An 18,400-nucleotide genomic window follows, 5' to 3' on the forward strand; every position below is an offset into this window, starting at 1 on the left:
AACCATCTACTATTTAAATGAATAGTTCACCCAAAGTACATGTTGGTTTCCTTACCCTGGCTCTCCTAGGTATTGATAGCAACAAGATTTTCCCTTTTGAGGAATGATTGGGTGCTTAATTACATTTGTCCATACAACTCTGGACTTCCTTCTTAAAATGATATATTGGAGCCACCACACATGAAAGCAGCCTTGTAGCACTGTAGCATTTATCTAGTGTGATCTTTGGGCTCTGGGGGATATTCGTTAAAAGTGATTAAGCCACTATTCTTAGTTGTTATCGCCGCTCTTCCTAATCCCAGTCCTTAAAACAACTCCTAAATTACTAATAATTTATCATACTGAGTGGGTGGCACACTGCCAATTGACTAACTCTGAATCCCAAATGGTGTCCTATTCCCTTCATAGTGCACTATTTTTCACCAGAACACTATGGGCCCTGGTCAAAAGTAGTGCACTGTAGGGAATAGGGTGCCATTTGGGACATAGCCTAAATATTTGTCTCGTGTGCACCTTTGACGAGTCATGCTAGTGTATAATTGATGAGGCTTGGCTCTTCCCTGAACGAAGAGCGCATTATGGACAGAGTACGGCTCCCAGATTGAGCTCTGCAAGCTGTAAATTCAAGGGCAAAAAGGGACATATTGTACAGTAAGGCTCCATACATATGCCTAAAAAATGATATATATACACACACACACACCCAGCCAAGCTGCTTACCTATTGCAGATTCAGTCTTCCCAGCCTGGTGCAGGTCTACAATTTTGTTTCTGGTGTCCTTTTACAGCTCTTTGGTCTTGGCCATAGTGGAGTTTGGAGTGTGACTGTTTGAGGTTGTGGACAGGTGTCCTTTATACTGATAACAAGTTCAAACAGGTGCCATTAATACAGGTAACGAGTGGAGGACAGCGGAGCCTCTTAAAGAAGAAGTTACAGGTCTGTGAGAGCCAGAAATCTTGCTTGTTTGTAGGTGACCAAACACTTATTTTCCACCATAATTTGCAAATAAATTCATTAAAAATCCTACAATGTGATTCTCTGGATTTGTTTTCTCATTTTGTCTGTCATAGTTGAAGTGTACCTATGATGAAACTTACAGGCCTCTCATCTTTTTAAGTGGGAGAACTTGCACAATTGGTGGCTGACTAAATACTTTTTTGCCCCACATACACACATATATATACACACACACACACACACACACACACACACACTTGAAGTCGGATGTTTACATACACCTTAGTCAAATATATTTAAACTCAAGTTTTTCACAATTCCTGACATTTAATTATAGTAAAAAGTCCCTGTCTTAGGTCAGTTAGGATCACCACTTTATTTTAAGAATGTGAAATGTCAGAATAATAGTAGAGAGAACGATTTATTTCAGCTTTTATTTCTTTCATCACATTCACAGTGGGTCAGAAGTTTGCATACACTCAATTAGTATTTGGTAGCATTGCCTTAAAATTGTCTAACTTGGGTCAAACGTTTTGGGTAGCCTTCCACAAGCTTCCCACAATAAGTTGGGTGAATTCCTCCTGACAGAGCTGCTGTAACTGACTCAGGATTGTACGCCTCCTTGCTCGCGCACGCTTTTTCAGTTCTTCTCCCAAATTTTCTATAGGATTGAGGTCAGGGCTTTGTGATGGCCACTCCAATACCTTGACTTTGTTGTCCTTAAGCCATTTTGCCACAACCTTGGAAGTATGCTTGGGGTCATTGTCCATTTGGAAGACCCATTTGCTACCAAGCTTTAACTTCCTGACTGATGTCTTGAGATGTTGCTTCAATATATCCACATAATTTTCTTTCCTCATGATGTCATCTATTTTGTGAAGTGCAGCAGTCCCTCCTGCAGCAAAGCACCCCCACAACATGATGCTGCCTCCCCCATGCTTCACATTTAGGATGGTGTTCTTCGGCTTGCAAGCCTCCCCCTTTTCCCTCCAAACATAACGATGGTCATTATGGCCAAACAGTTCTATTTTTGTTTCATCAGACCAGAGGACATTTCTCCAAAAAGTATGATCTTTGTCCCCATGTGCAGTTGCAAACCGTCGTCTGGCTTTTTATGGTGGTTTTGGAACAGTGGCTTACCGAGCGGCCTTTCAGGTTATGTCGTTTTAATAACTGTGGATATAGATACGTTTGTACCCGTTTTTCTCCAGCATCTTCACAAGGTCCTTTGCTGTTGTTCTGGGACGGATTTGCACTTTTCGCACCATCATCTCTAGGAGACAGAACGTGTCTCCTTCCTGAGTGGTATGACGGATGTGTGGTCCCATGGTGTTTATACTTGGGTACTATTGTTTGTACAGATGAACGTGGTACCTTCAGGCGTTTGGAAATTGCTCCCAAGGATGAACCAGACTTGTGGAGGTCAACAATATTTTTTCTGAGGTCTTGGCTGATTTCTTTTGATTTTCCCATGATGTCAAGCAAAGACGCACTGAGTCTGAAGGTAGGCTATGAAATACATCCACAGGTACACCTCCAATTGACTCAAAGGATGTAAATTAGCCTATCAGAAGCTTCTAAAGCCATGACATCATTTTCTGGAATTTTCCAAGCTGTTTAAAGGCACAGTCAGTTGAAATAAATAAATTAGGCCCTAACATATGGATTTCACATGACTGGGCAGGGGTGCACCCACTGGGGAGCCAGTTTTTCCCCTTAAAAGGGCTTTATTACAGTCAGACGATCCTGCAGGTGAAGCCTGCCGGATGTGGAGGTCCTGACAAATTATCTAAAATGACAATAGAGGCAGCTTTTGGTAGATAAATTAACATTAAATTATCTGGCAACAGCTCTGATGGACATTCCTGCAGTCAGCATGACAATTGCACACCCCCTCAAAACTTGAGACATCTGTAACATTATGTGTGTCAAAACTGCACATTTTAGAGTGGAATTTTATTGTCCCCTGCACAAGGTGCACCTGTGTAATGACCATGCTGTTTAATCAGCTTCTTGATATGCCACACTTGTCAGGTGGATGGATTATCTTGGCAAAGGAGAAACGCTCACTAACAGGGATGTAAAGTAAATGTAAATGTGGGTACAAATGTTGAGAGAAATAAGCTTTTTCTGCATATTTAAAATTCCTGGGATTTTTTCAAATGTATTTTTCATGAAACCAACACTTTACATGTTGCTTTTATATTCATGTTGAGTGATGTTGGCCCATGTTGACTCCAATGCTTTCCACAGTTGTGTCAAGTTGGCTGGATGGCCTTTGGGTGGTGAACCATTCTTGATACACACAGGAAACTGTCCGGGGGTATCATCGGATGGGGCCACAGTGTCTCCTGACCCCTCCTGTCTCAGCCTCCAGTACTTATGCTGCAGTAGTTTATGTGTCGGGGGCTAGGGTCAGTTTGTTATATCTGGAGAACTTCTCCTGTCTTATCCGGTGTCCTGTGTGAGTTTAAGTATGCTCTCTCTAATTGTCTCTTTCTCTCCTTCTCTCTCTCGGAGGACCTGAGCCCTAGGACCATGCCTCAGGACTACCTGGCATGATGATTCCTTGCTGTCCCCAGTCCACCTGGCCGTGCTCCTGCTCCAGTTTCAACTGTTCTGCCTGCGGCTATGGAATCCTGACCTGTTCACTGGACATGCTACCTGTTCCAGACCTATTATTTGACCATGCTGGTCATTTATGAACATTTGAACATCTTGGCCATGTTCTGTTATAATCTCCACCCGGCACAGCCAGAAGACTGGCCACCCCTCATAGCCTGGTTCCTCTCTAGGTTTCGGCCTTTCTAGGGAGTTTTTCCTAGCCAATGTGCTTCAACACCTGCATTGCTTGCTGTTTGGGGTTTTAGGCTGGGTTTCTGTACAGCACTTTGAGATATCAGCTGATGTACGAAAGGCTATATAAATACATTTGATTTGATTCAGCATTAAAAAATCCAGCAGCGTTGCAGTTCTTGACACACCCAAACCGGTGCACCTGGCACCTACCACCATACCCCACACCTAAATCTTTTGTCTTACCCATTCACCCTCAGTGCAACACATACAAAATCCACGTCTCAAGGCTTAAAAATACTTATTTAACCCAACTCCTCCTCTTCATCAATAAGGGATCATAGCTTTCACCTGGATTCATCTGGTCAGTTTATGTCATGGAAAGAGCAGGTGTGTCTAATGTTTTGTGCACTCAGTGTATATATTTGTTTAATTTTGGCAACACCACTGCAGTTGACCTAGACTTTGAATACCACTGGTCTAGTACAATGCTGCTTCCCAATACATCATATAAACCAGCTTATCTTTCACAATAGTCCAGTCCATAAGATAACTACTCTCCAGCAAACAGCAACCACCCAGACAGAAGGAGATAAGATTCTATTATTTCAGGTATGGTGTCACAGGCAATTTTCTCTGGTTGCCACTGCTGGCCTGAGGCAATAATAAAATATGTGGATAAACTAGGCCCAAGACCCAGCAGGGTCACGGAAGAAGGACAGCAAGGGCTTTCAAGGCTCCAGTCACAGCCGTTTTGGGATTCAGCCTGGAAGGCAACTGATAAGTCTGGTCGAATCAAGAGGACCTCACCAATGCATTTGTTTGCTCCTTGAAGTACAGGCACCAGCAGGCAGTGACATCCATCAACCAACCAACCAAGTCCTTATTTCTATTGACTTGGCGCCCTCTTGTGTTGATGTGTGTATCGGCAAGAGCGAGAGAGGCTCCATAACGTCTTGTGCCTTGCTGAGCGACTCATGTACAGTGGATATTACTTTATTCCATCAATTAAGTGTCTACAAACAATTTCCCCAAATGTGTGCTTGGCAGGGAATAATGACACCTCTGAGTCACTGACAGCTCCACCCAGACAGCCTGTTGGTCTGGTGAGTAATCCATCAGGGTTGGTAGACCAGAGCACACGGGTGTGTTCACTAAGGTGAAACGTTTACAACAATGCAGATAAAAATTTTACCAAACAGAAATTCCAGTTCCACGTGACAGACAATCAAATCTGTTCTACATAATGCTTTTCTATCTGCTGTGTGTATGGGTGTGGCCCTTACCCTGGTCTATGTTGTGCTGTGGTAGCTGGCTCATCTGAGCGTTGACCACGCCTGCGTAATTCCGTAGAAACGCCTCCTCACTCGGCGTCAGCTGAGAAACAATTCATTAATAACGTATTAAAAAATATATATATTAGTAATTTTTTACCCCCCCTTTCTCCCCAATCTTGTCTCATTGCTGCAATTCCCCAACGGGCTCGGGAGAGGAAAAGGTAGTGTCTAGAGGTCGACCGATTAATCGGAATGGCCGATTAATTAGGGCCGATTTCAAGTTTTCAGAACAATTGGAAATGGGTATTTTTGGATGCCGATTTGCCGTTTTTTAAAAATATTTTTTTATACCTATATTTTACTAGGCAAGTCAGTTAAAGAACACATTCTTATTTTCAATGACGGCCAAGCAACGGTGGGTTAACTGCCTTGTTCAGGGGCAGAACGACAGATTTTCACCTTGTCAGCTCGGGGGATCCAATCTTGCAACCTTACAGTTAACTAATCAAACGCAATAACAACCTGCCCCTCTCTCGTTGCACTCCACAAGGAGACTGCCTGTTACGCGAATGCAGTAAGCCAAGGTAAGTTGCTAGCTAGCATTAAACTTATCTTATAAAAAACAATCAATCATAATCACTAGTTAACTACACATGGTTGATGATATTATTAGATATTATCTAGCATGTCCTGCGTTGCATATAATCTGACTGAGCATACAAGTATCTAAGTATCTGACTGAGCGGTGGTAGGCAGAAGCAGGTGCGTAAACATTAATTCAAACAGCATGTGCGTCAAGCATTGTGCTGTTTATGACTTCAAGCCTATCAACTCCCGAGATGAGGCTGGTGTAATCGAAGTGAAATGGCTAGCTAGCTCCTCCCTGGGCTCGAACCAGCAACACAACGACAACAGCCACCATCGAAGCAGCATTACCCATGCAGAGCAAGAGGAACAACTACTAGAAGGCTCAGAGCATGGGTAACGCTGCTTCAATAGTGGCTGTTGTCGTTGTGTTGCTGGTTCGAGCCCAGGGAGGAGCGAGGAGAGGGATGGAAGCTATTCTGTTACACTGGCAATACTAAAGTGCCTATAAGAACATCCAATAGTCAAAGGTTAATGAAATACAAATGGTATAGAGGGAAATAGTCCTATAATAACTACAACCTAAATCTTCTTACCTGGGAATATTTAAGACTCATGTTAAAAGGAACCACCAGCTTTCATATGTTCTCATGTTCTGAGCAAGGAACTGAAACGTTAGCTTTCTTACATGGCACATGTTGCACTTTTAATTTCTTCTCCAACACTTTGCTTTTGCATTATTTAAACCAAATTGAACATGTTTCATTATTTACTTGAGGCTAAATTGATTTTATTGATGTATTATATTAAACTAAAATAAGTGTTCATTCAGTATGGTTGTAATTGTCATTATTACAAATAAATAAAAATTGACCGATTAGTCGGTATCGGCTTTTTTGGTCCTCCAATAATCGGTATCGGCCAAAGTCATCCTGCAGGCGCCCGGCCCGCCACAAGAAGTCGCTAGAGCCAAGTAAAGCTCTCACGGTCAAACCCTCCCCTGGCCCGGATGACGCTGGGCCGATTGTACGCCGCCCTAAGGGACTCCCGGTCACGGCCGGTAATGACACAGCCTGAGATCAAACCCCAGACTGTAGTGACGCCGCACATAAAAATGAATCAATTATTTATAACCACAAGAGCTTTGAAATTGATAATGCACCAAATATCTATGCTACTAATACAATATATGGGTATACGTACATTTGATCCCATCTTCTTCAGCATGAGCAGGACCCGCACCTTTTGCTGGACGTACATCTCTTCAGGAGACTTCCCTGGGGCCTCCTCACGGTTCATCCCCCCTGCTCCTGTAGCTCTGAGACACAAAGTACATTTTTAGAAAGTGAAAGGCATCCTCCAGCTATTTTTTAAACTTTCCTGTTGAAAAGCAATATCCCAAGTATAAAGAGTAATGTAAACTCACTTAGTGTTTTCTTAGAAAGCTGCAAACTAGAAGGAGTAGTTAATTCAAGGAGTTGTAATGCCGACCCCCCTATTTAAAACCACTGAGAGTGGGTCAATGATGATGCTGAAAGTCGAGGCCTATCATGGGCTAACGCTGAATCCCAACTGACACTCTATGCCCTACATAGTGCACTATGTAGGGAATAGGGTTCCATTTAGGATGCATGCTAAGTCAGTGCAGGTTGGTACATCACAGTAGAAACAGCTCTCATTAATATTGCATGGGAGTTTTCACAGAGCTCCCTTTCTCGCCCCTGCTTGCTCCCTCCATCTCTCCCCCTGTTACTAATGACCTATTTTCACAGTCAATCTGCGGAGAGATGGGAAGGGAACAGAGGCGATAAAAAGCCCTTCCATTGCTAATGCAAATGACAGAAGGGATAGGTTCCTTTGTGACAGGCTGCTGCCGATCACAAGATTTGTTGTTGTCGAATTTGATTTCTTTCTCGTGGTGCACCAATAAATATTTCCATATTTTCCCAAAAAAGCCTAAAGCTGTTTTCTACAAAGTGGAATACTGAAAAGGAAAGTAAAAAGTTGGATAACCAAGAAGAGAAAGATTCATCCTTTACAAATAAATTCCCTGGGGCTGGGTATCACAGGAGAATCCTATGGGAGACACCGAGTCTGATAGGGTTTCTTTCACATTTGTTGGGCCTCTTCCTATACAAAGGGCTGCTAACACATGTTGACAGGCTGTTTGATTTAATCGAAAAGCTGGATCAGCCCCCTTTTTTAGAAGGATGCTGCGGCTGCCGTTAGCTGGGGTGTCATTGAGGGGGACAGACAGACATTGGCAACAAAAAAACTTTGGTCACATGACCTTAGTTGTATGTGGATAATTTCTACACGGTGGGTTGATTTTATACTCTCTTAGCTGCATGCTGCAAGCAAGCAAAAGGCCTACAGAAATAAACATTAATGTAGGCAGTGGGTTAACTGCCTTGTTCAGGGGCAGAATGACAGATTTTTACATTTTTACATTATAAGCTCGGGGATTCGATCTAGCAACCTTTCGGTTACTGGCCCAACGCTCTAACCACTAGGCTACCTACACACTAAAAACCCAAGATATCTATGATGCAGTGCAACATAAACGTAAACAAAAGGTTTCAATAGAAGCTCTTCATATTGACAGAGAGAGATGGATAGACAGAGAGCCTGCTTTTTACAGGACTCAAAGTGAGAAGAACATTAAAGACATACACGTTTTAGAAAAATGGGGTTGGGATGGTAGCCCCTGAGCCTTAGTGGTGACACTTTTGATCAAATGTCCCTCCCTTGTCCCCCCCCCCCCCCCTCCCCACAAATGGGTCAGCCAGGACTCTGGGAAGGCAGAGGCCTAACAGCCGACGACACGCAATGCATGATAAAAACAGACAGCAATATGTCAAATCAAATCAAAGTCTATTGGTCGCATACGCAGATGTTATATACAATAGCTCCAACAGTGCAGTAATACCTAGCAAAAAAATAACACATACATAATTCAGAAAAATAAATGAGTTATATATGATGAGCCATGAATCGAATACAGTATATACACTGAACAAAAATATAAATGCAACAATTTCAAAAAACGTACTGAGTTACAGTTAACAAGGAAATGAGTCAATTTAAAGAAATAAATTAGTCCCTAATCTATGGATTTCACATGACTGGGCAGGGGCTTTATTACAGACAGAAATACTCCTCAGCTTGATATGCTACACCTGTCAGGCGGATGGATTAAAGGAGAAATGCTCACGAACAGGGGTGTAAACAAATTTGAGCAATTTTTGCGGGGGGGAAATAAGCTTTCGGTGTATGTTGGGGATCTGTTTTTTTGGCGCATGAAACATGGGACCAACACTTTATATGTTGCATTTATATTTTTGATCAGTGTACATATAAAGTGGGTGAAATATTATGTAAACATTATTACTGACCAGTGTTCAATGACTTTGTATACACAGGGCAGTAGTCTATGGTGCAGGGTAGAGAACCGGGTGGTAGCCGGATAGAACAGTGACTAAGGTTCAGGGCAAGGTACTGGGAGGAGGTCGGTTAGTGGTGACTTAACAGTCTGATGGCCTGGAGATAAAATCTGCTTCTCAGTCTCTTGGTCCCAGCTTTGATGCATATTCAATGTAGCGGACGGCAGGTAGCCTAGTGTTTAGAGCATTGGACAAGTAACCGTCAGGTTGCAAGATCGAATCCCCGAGCTGACAAGGTAAAAATCTGTCGTTCTGCCCCTGAACAGGGCAGCTAACCCACTGTTCCTAGGACGTCATTGAAAATAAGAATTTGTAACTGACTTGCCTAGTTAAAACCTGTACTGTCACTGACTTCTAGATGGTCGGGTGGCTGAGGTCCTTGATGGCCTTCCTGTGACACTGGACGCTGTAGATGTCCTGGAGGGCAGAGAGTGGGCTGACTGCACCACCCTCTGGAGAGCCCTGTGGTTGCGGGCAGTGCAGTTGCCGTACCAGGCGGTGATAGACTGACAGGATTCTCTCATAGGTGCATCGGTAGAAGCTTGTGAGGGTCTTGGGGGCCAAACCAATGTTTTTCAGACTGAGGTTGAAAAGGCACTGTTCTACGCTGTCTGTGTGAAAGGACCATTTCAGGAAGTCAGTGATGTGCACGCTGAGGAACTGAAGCTTTTGACCCTCTCCACTGCGGCCCCGTCGATGTGGATGGGGGCGTGTTCTCTCTGCTGTGTCCTGTAGTCCACAATCAGCTCTTTTGTTTTGTTGACGTTGAGATTATTTTCCTGGCTCCACCCCACCAGGGCTCTCACCTCCTCCCTGTAGGCTGTCCCATTGTTGTTGATAATCAGGCCTACCACTGTTGTGTCGTCAGCAAACTTGATGATTGAGTTGAAGACGTACGTGGCCACACAGTCATGGGAGAACAGGGAGTACAGGAAGGGGCTGAGTACGCACCCCTATGGGGCCCGTGTTGAGGATCAGCGTGGCGGAGGTGTTTTTGTTGCTTACTTTCACCACATGGGGGCGGCCCTTCAAGAAGTCCAAGACCCAGTTACACAGGGAGCTTGAGGGCACTATGGTGTTGAAGGCTGAGCTGTAGTCAGAGCATTCTTACATACATCTTCTCCAGATGGAATAGGGTAGTGTGCAGTGCAATGGCGATTGCGTCGTCCGTTGATCTGGGGCGATATATTTATTGTAGTGGGTCAAGGGTGTCGGGTAAGGTGGAGGTGATATTGTCCTTAACTAGCCTTAAAAAAAGCACTTCATGATGACAGAAGTGAGTTCTACAGGGTGATAGTCATTTAGTTCAGTTACCTTCGGTTTCTTCGGTACAGGAACAATGGTGGTAATCTTGAAGCAATTGGGATACGGAGAGATTGAATATGTCTGTAACCACTCCAGCCAGCTGGTTTGCACATGCTGTCTGAGCCAGCAACCTTGCGAGGGTTAACACGCTTAAATGACTTACTCACTTCAGCCACGAAGCATGAGCGTCCGGGACCCGCATCGGCGGATTCATGTTTTTTTCTCCCTCGAAGCGGGCAAAGAGGGTGTTTAGTTCGTCCGGAAGCAAGGCTATGGTGACCGCGACATGGCTGTCGTTCTCTTTATAATCTGTAATTGTCTGGAGCCTTTAAAAAAAATAAAGGAGAGCCGCACACACTAGGAGCTCAGATGCAAAAATGCAATGTCCAACATGTCGACAGAAAAGCTGTCTTCATCAGGGTATAATGACAAACACTGTGGGGTGACTCATTTATATAGTGTCAAAAGACACACACAGGTGTCTAATCATGGCCGGGCGTGGCCTGATATCATTAGTTAATTGTCATATGTTAAAATAGCATACAAAAAACATAAATGGATAGCATACGATCATAGATACAATTTGGCTACATAAGCCTACAAACATTTACAATAGCAAAATCACAAGAATGGCTTCTGATAAAAGTCTACGTTGAGAGGGTCTGTGAGATTTCAAAAACATAACTAGAGACTGTCAACAAATACAATAAAGATTTGCTGATTGAGTGAGTTCATAAGTTTACTCAGCACTATCAACACTTTTATAAGCCATAAAATACATGTTCTCCCTACTTCCACTTGTGCTACAACCAGCACTGCAGCTACAATGAATGAGTACGAAAGTGTATTGATAGGCTTACGTTGTTATTATTGGCGGCTTGGGACTTTTGGCATGAGGCAGAAATAATGAGGTGCGACTCGAGTTACGCCGTCAGCTGGAAGACAATGTCCCCTTGCTGCTAATTGTCAGTGGAGGAAAGGTAGAGTGGAGGGATGCTGAGAAGTGGACCCTCAGTCTGCTGTTCTCGCCTTCCTCTGAGACAGACCATCAGATGCAGACATCAGTCCAGAAAAAAATATATAAATGCTAGTTATTCAAATGTATGATCACTCAGCTGTGCCTCAAGTAATACAACAACTGATCTATTACCGGTGTAACCATATAGCCTACATCACTTTTTGAAATTAACATTTTTAAATAGAGGTCTGAGAAGAACAATGCATTGTAATTCAAGCAAAGCCAATGTGATGATAATGTATTGGGCGTATAGCCTACTGAACAAACCCCATTGCTATAGTAATGTTTTAATTGGTTAATGTTAACTGGTTCCTTGATCTGATCTATAGGCTATGCTTTAAAGTCGCCTACTTTTTAATTTATTTTATTTAACTTATTAGAATCCCCCCAAAAATGCATTTTGTTTAAAAGTAATAACTAGTGAAGGCTATTGGTAAAAGCAGCTGCGAGATATGCTTTTTCTCCGTGACCAAAACATGACATTGTGCACATTAAACTGGGATAAAGTTGTAGGTTACACTGGCAAGTAAAGAATATTGGCCAGGGTACATTTAATTATAAATCTGATCATTGCACATTGGGGAGATGTGGGAAGCTAAAAGGCTAGCTCTTTTGCTGTTTTTAGCTAGCTAGCAAGCTGCTAGCGGTGTAGCCTACGGCAAACTGGCAGGCACAAAACGAGGTAATATAAAACAAACATTCATTATGTAACTACACTGAACAAAAAAAAATTGCGCAACAATTTCTAATTTACAGTTCATATATGGAAAATAGAAAATTTAAATAAATTCATTAGGCCCTAATCTATGGATTTCACATGACTGGGAATACAGATATGCATCTGTTGGTCACAGAGCAGGTAAGGGCGTGGATCAGAAAACCAGTCAGTGCCTGGTATGACCACCATTTGTCTCGTGTAGTGCGACATCTCCTTAGCATTGAGTTGATCTGGCTGTTGATTGTGGCCTGTGGAATGTTGTCCCACTCCTCTTCAAAGGCTGTGCGAAGTTGCTGGTTATTGGCGGAAACTGGAACACGCTGTTGTACACGTCAATCCAGAGTATCCCAAACATGCTCAATGGGTGACATGTCTGGTGAGTACGCAGGCCATTGAAGAACTGGGCCATTTTCTAGAACTGTGTACAGATCCTTGCAACATGATGCCATGCATTATCATGATGAAACATGAGGCGATGAAATCATGATATCTCTATGCCTTCAAAATTGCCATCGATAAAATGTAATTGTGTTCGTTATCCGTAGCTTATGCCTGCCCATACCATAACCCCACCATGGGGCACTCTGTTCACAACGTTGACAATAGCACACCGCTCGCCCACACGACACCATACACTCTGCCTGCTATCTACCCTATAGAACAGGGATGTGACATTTGAAGTGTGACATCAGTGGCATTGTGTTGTGACAAAACTGCACATTTTAGAGTGGCCTTTTGCCCCAGCTCAAGGTGCACCTGTGTAATGAGCATGCTGTTTAAATAAGCTTATTGATGTGCTACATGCGTCAGGTGGGTGGATTATGTTGGCAAAGGAAAAATGTTCACTAACAGGGATGTAAACTAATTTGTGCACAAAATCATATGGGAAATTCCAGGGAACGTTTATTTCAGTTTATGAAACATGGGACCAACACTTTACATGTGTATATATCGTTGTTCAGTATATTATAAAAATATGCAGTTGGTTTTCATTGAAATGAGCTAACAATGGCACTGTTTTAAATGGGATTCTTCTTTGCTTTTACCACAAACATTAAGAAAACAACAAGAACATCTCTGCTAGCAGATACCTATAGACTGTTCATCTGACTCTGGGGGAAGTAGATAAAGGGCCTCATTTCAAAAATCCTGATGCATCCCTTTAATGGGCAGGCTAATTCTGTGGTAAATGAACACTGATCCACAAGGGGTGCTCAGAGCAACGGGGTTAATAACCCAGCCAGACGCAATCAAACGCTGCTTTAGGCCCAAACTAATCCTTGTCTCTGACTCTGTTTGGGCTCTTGTCAGTGTTGCCATGTTTTGCAGCACGGAGCAGGCAGGCACTCCAGGAGGCTAGCTGTCTGAGACTTACTGGGCAGCGCTGTTAAATCTCAGCTTAATATCAGGGATCCTAACAACAATAACAGTAGTTGCGTCTCAAATGGCACCTTATTTCCTATTTAGTGCACTACTTTCGACCAGGGCCCATAGGGCTCTGGTCAAAAGTAGTGCACTATGTAGGGAATAGGGTGCCATTTGCGTCTCAAATGGCACCTTATTTCCTATTTAGTGCACTACTTTCGACCAGGGCCCATAGGGCTCTGGTCAAAAGTAGTGCACTATGTAGGGAATAGGGTGCCATTTGGGACACATACAGTGCCATCTGAAGTCTGGACTGTCTATAGAACAGGGATGTGACATTTGAAATAAGTCGCTACAAGCAGAGCCGCCTAAATGCGTCATAAACAAAGGAAATGCTTCAAGATCCATTTGCGATTATCCACCAAGCATCTTCTGCATGCATGCGTGACTGAGTTTGTGTGAGAGAGACAAGAACACAGCTACTCAGGAGCTTTCTGACACTGCCTACTCCCCTTACACTCAACCCTTAGCTGCCAGGGACCACAGCCAGGGAAGGGACCACAGCCAGGGATTAGTGTGCAATACGATAGGCCTTCGCATGTGACAGGGTCAGGAAGGCCACAGGCCTCCACGGTGCACCAACCCAATGATGACAAATAGGAGCCCTTTCCACACATCACGTCTGTCCATTTAACCTGTTATTAAAGTCACTCACAATGTCTGATTGTTCAGAAATAGTATGCTTGTACAGTGGGCCATGGAAAGAAGCCAAATAGGAGCGATAGAATTTGACTTGGGAATTGGCATCGAGTGAAGTTCGGACTCCTTCTATAAGCCAAATCATGTTGTAGGCAGGGTTGATGGGCAGAAATGGCTTAGCTTGCATTCTCTGAGTTATCTTAGGCCTAAGTCCATCTCATAAGCAATGTGTCAGAAACAAAAGTCCTGTATGCACACTGGCAGCTTGATTGCCAACTACTAGGCCGTTCTCTGCGGCCGAGCAGGTCCAGGCATGGACCAGTAACACATTTACATAGGGCCTAGGCCCTATGGGCCTCTCTTCCATTTGGGAAGTGAACAGAGCTGCAGGTCAATTCCAATTGATCAGACAACTTCTCATGAAAATGTACTCTTAAAATCAGCACTTGATCACCAACTCCTGCTTGCTGTAACAATCCCTTCTATGGTTGTGAAAACAAGCCCTAAGTAGCACATCAAGGAAATTGCTTTTATAAAATGCAGGCTTGTTTTGAAAAAGGACCTCAACTGGAGAGGGTCATACGATGTAGACCAGGCTGTGGAGGGCTCCATCTAGGCCAGGGATGGGCAACTTTGATGGGGGTGGGGGGGTGGGGTACAAAAAAACTGAACTCTTCATGAGGGGCCGCAGTGGGGTGGGTCTGCGTACCCACATCCCCACCTGCGAGCAAAAATGTTTGGGTGGCCCCCCTCGTGACAGCGAAGAGGAACATTATAAGTTGTAAAGTAAATTTCATGCAATTATGCACATTTTTCCATGTGGCGGAGAGAAAAATGTGCCGTTCTTAATATAGTAACCAATGATCAGTGGGCCCCACCCTGGTCGATAACTCGACCATGCTACTAGTTTAGATAGTTGGCCCCTAGACTAACTTACCAATCTAAAAAAAAAAAATGCTGATTGAGTGACTGCTGATGCACAACCAAATGTCAAAATAGCACCTTGTGTATTCTAACTCTCAACAGTAAGTTGAGACCCCGACTGAGTTCCACGCAAAAAAATATATATACATTTTGTTTATTTGTTTGGTGAAATTGGTCTGCGGCCTACAAAAGGGCATGGGCATGCGGCCCATGAGCCACCAATTGCCCATCCCTGATCTAGGCTACTGTATATCTGCAGCAGGCTGCTTTTGTGACTACTGGCTAGTCTACCTCTTCACATTTGCAGTTCAGCAACAATGGCCACAGTATTTGAAGACAATGGTGATGAACTGGATTGTGAAAATATGATTGATAAGTAGGTCATGTCTTGTTATCACCATGTGAGGCATAAATTCATATAATTCTACAAAATGATATCATTATGACTAAGTCTGTGTTGAAAAGCTAAGTGGAAGGGCCTACAAACAGCAGCAAACTAGAAATATTGTGTGTCAACTTGACTAATAATGTGACTGTGTCAATTAACCTGAGTAAAAATTTGCCTGCCCTTTTTCCATGATTGCTTTTTGATTTGATTTATTAAGTTCCCTATTAGCAGACGCCAATGGCGACAGCTAGTCTTACTGGGGTCCGATACATAACAAAAAATACATCACAGACAAAAAACGTTACAATTTCCATACATGTAAAAACATCAACATGTAGTGTCTGTGCACCAGTTACACATGTGTCTGTGCACCAGTTACACATACGTCAGTACATACTACATACACACAAGTTGATCTTCATCAAATAAAGAATTTCAGAGACGAAGTAGGACTACTGCATTACGAAATACAATGCATAGCTTTTTCCTCTTGCTCTACACAACCTCTAAGGAATTGAGACAGAAGTGGCAGCAGTAATCTGGTCCCACTGGGACATGGCTGTGAGATCTGAAAGAGACAAAGATGTCTGGCACCTATTAAACAATGATATAGATAAATAATAAAATAATTTCTGCAAATCAGTGCCAGCTCTACAAAAGGAATGGCATAGGCTATTACTGCCAAGGTAAGATCTGGGCTGATACTACCAGTATTTGAGAAGACATTTTAGGGGGAAATGACAGCAACAGGACAATTTGAACCAACCACCCAGTTACACTGAAAAGGCATCTGCTGCATACAATCTACTAGGTCGAAGCATCATCCTCCTAGTTCAGTACTTTCAGCAAGTCCAACACCTTATGGTGGTGGACTGAGTCCACTGTCCATTTTACACTAGGTTTGGTGTTGTATGTACGAGTACCCTACTTGTACTTGATAACAGCACCTCCCTGGCATAATGAGAGGGGGGGGTGTAGGGTTGAGAGGGAGGGTAGGGCAAGGGTCCTAATCTGGTTCCAAACCCCAGACACACAGGGGAATGTGCAGACTAAGAGAACCATACGGTTCAACCAAGTTCACACATTTCCAGGAGAATCTCAAGCCCCTGTCCGTAGCCTGCCCTAACACCCACTCGTCAATGCTCCACTGCAGGCAATATGCCAGCTTCACAGCTGAATGTGTTGTCAGCCATCTGCCAGTTGGGGAAATAAGACCTTGCAAGGCTGAGCACAATGCTCTCATGGGTGTGGAGAGAGACTAAAATAGCCTACAGAAGTCAATGTGATGAGGTTTTAGAAGTAGAAGAGGTAGCCTAGCTAGGTAGAGCGCTTTATTTTTAAATGCCCCAACAAAACATTATTACTGTTGGCTATTATATTATTGAAAATAATGTAGGAAAGTTGAAAAAGGACCATTTCATTTATAACAATAGGGTTGACTGTATATATACAAATAGGTTGAGCATTAAAGTCAGTAACTTTTATTATTTTAATTATGTGGCAAATATAACACCTCATACCCAACACATCCCTATTTTTGTTCGATTCAAGACCCCTTGTTTGATATCAGGACGTAAATCACTGATAACGTTACGTCCGGAATGTTGAAACATTCAAACAATAAGCTACAACAGACGAGGCGAAGCAAGAGGGTTTACTCTGCCCAAAATCTGTCCACGAAAAATAGACCACGAAGTGAGTCAACAAAAAATGTAATAGCTAAATTGCTACATGAGGATTATTTGATAGAATATATCTCCTCAATATAATATCTCATATTTGGCTATAAGAAATGTCTAGAGGAAATCACAGAAAACTCCTAAGTTCCATTTTCCTGATAGGGATAACGTAAATGTTTTGTACACATGGTATTGAGTGTAAAACGAACACTACACTGGTTATAGCTAGCTATTAGTTACTTGGTTGTTACTGTTGCAGCATACCAAGTGTAACATTGTAGCTTGTTAGCGAGCTAGCCAGCAATCACTCAACGCCGTTTCCTGTCTCCCAGTATAGCTTGGTCGGTTGCTATTAACTGACGAACTCGTGGATCGTTGCAAATCCCCTCATGCAAACCAGGACTGAAAGCATTGGAAATATATTACGAAACCCACACTACTTACTAACGTGCAAACTTTACATATGTCTGTAACAACAGAGCTTCCCTTTGCCACCAAATAATGCTAACAGCACTAGGCTCGAGACAAAAGCCTTGTGAATGAAGTTCCTATGCTATGGGGGGTGCAATTCTATCCAGGTATCGCTAGTCGATTGTAAGTATTCAACGGAGTAAATGCGATATTTCTAAAAATACAACGTCCCCCAAATTCGGAGGAGAATTACCCGACGTCAGAACATTTTACATTTGAGCTTACCCCTCCTGGTCCAGTTTTCCTTTCTTCTGTGTTTTATTGTAATGGTGTGTTGTTTTACGAAGGCGTCCTGTTCCGGGGTCACATCCCTCCAGTTGGGAATCTGGTGTAAACCCTCCAGTTGGAGCTGCGTGGTGGAGCTGGCTCCCGTTGTTGTTTTAGTTCCAGGCGACCACTAGGGGAGCCGTCCGCCCAAAATGTAATTTTGTGACTGACTTTTTTTATGCATTATTTTGTTATTTACATTTAAGTAATTTATAGACAGGTTAGCTGACGTCATGAAAACGATGCGCAAGCTTCAATGGGGAAGAAGGCCGTGTGTTGTGATTCTGGATGGCAAGATAGATAGCGACAAGCTGTCATGTAAGGGAAGTATAGGTGGCTCATGTCAGCTAGTTGGGGGTTCAGCAGCTAAGCTGATGAAACTCGATTGTATTTATTGCATTTATTATTATACTGGTTCCGTCAATTTGGTTAAACCAAATCTAATTCCCGTGAATTTTGCATGACGGTAAACTACCATGGGCCACACCCTCTCATGCGATGCCAATTG

At 43.1% G+C, this 18,400-nt stretch overlaps 1 protein-coding gene across 1 annotated transcript in view; it reads right to left on the reverse strand.

Annotated features, from left to right (window-relative positions):
• The window catches only part of LOC139416567 (catenin, beta interacting protein 1), a 29,727-nt gene extending 11,667 nt beyond the window's left edge, over positions 1-18,060 (reverse strand). Inside the window, exons 1-3 of the mRNA XM_071165335.1 lie at positions 17,851-18,060; positions 6,819-6,933; positions 5,040-5,130 (exon numbers count right to left, since the gene is read on the reverse strand). Of these exons, the coding sequence (XP_071021436.1) occupies positions 5,040-5,130; positions 6,819-6,914 (187 nt within the window). The 5' untranslated portion in view covers positions 6,915-6,933; positions 17,851-18,060. The remainder of the gene's footprint in view (positions 1-5,039; positions 5,131-6,818; positions 6,934-17,850) is intronic.
• Between the last annotated feature and the right edge of the window lie 340 nt (positions 18,061-18,400).

This window comes from Oncorhynchus clarkii, chromosome 9, assembly GCF_045791955.1.
Source record: "Oncorhynchus clarkii lewisi isolate Uvic-CL-2024 chromosome 9, UVic_Ocla_1.0, whole genome shotgun sequence".
Taxonomy (NCBI): Eukaryota; Metazoa; Chordata; class Actinopteri; order Salmoniformes; family Salmonidae; genus Oncorhynchus; species Oncorhynchus clarkii.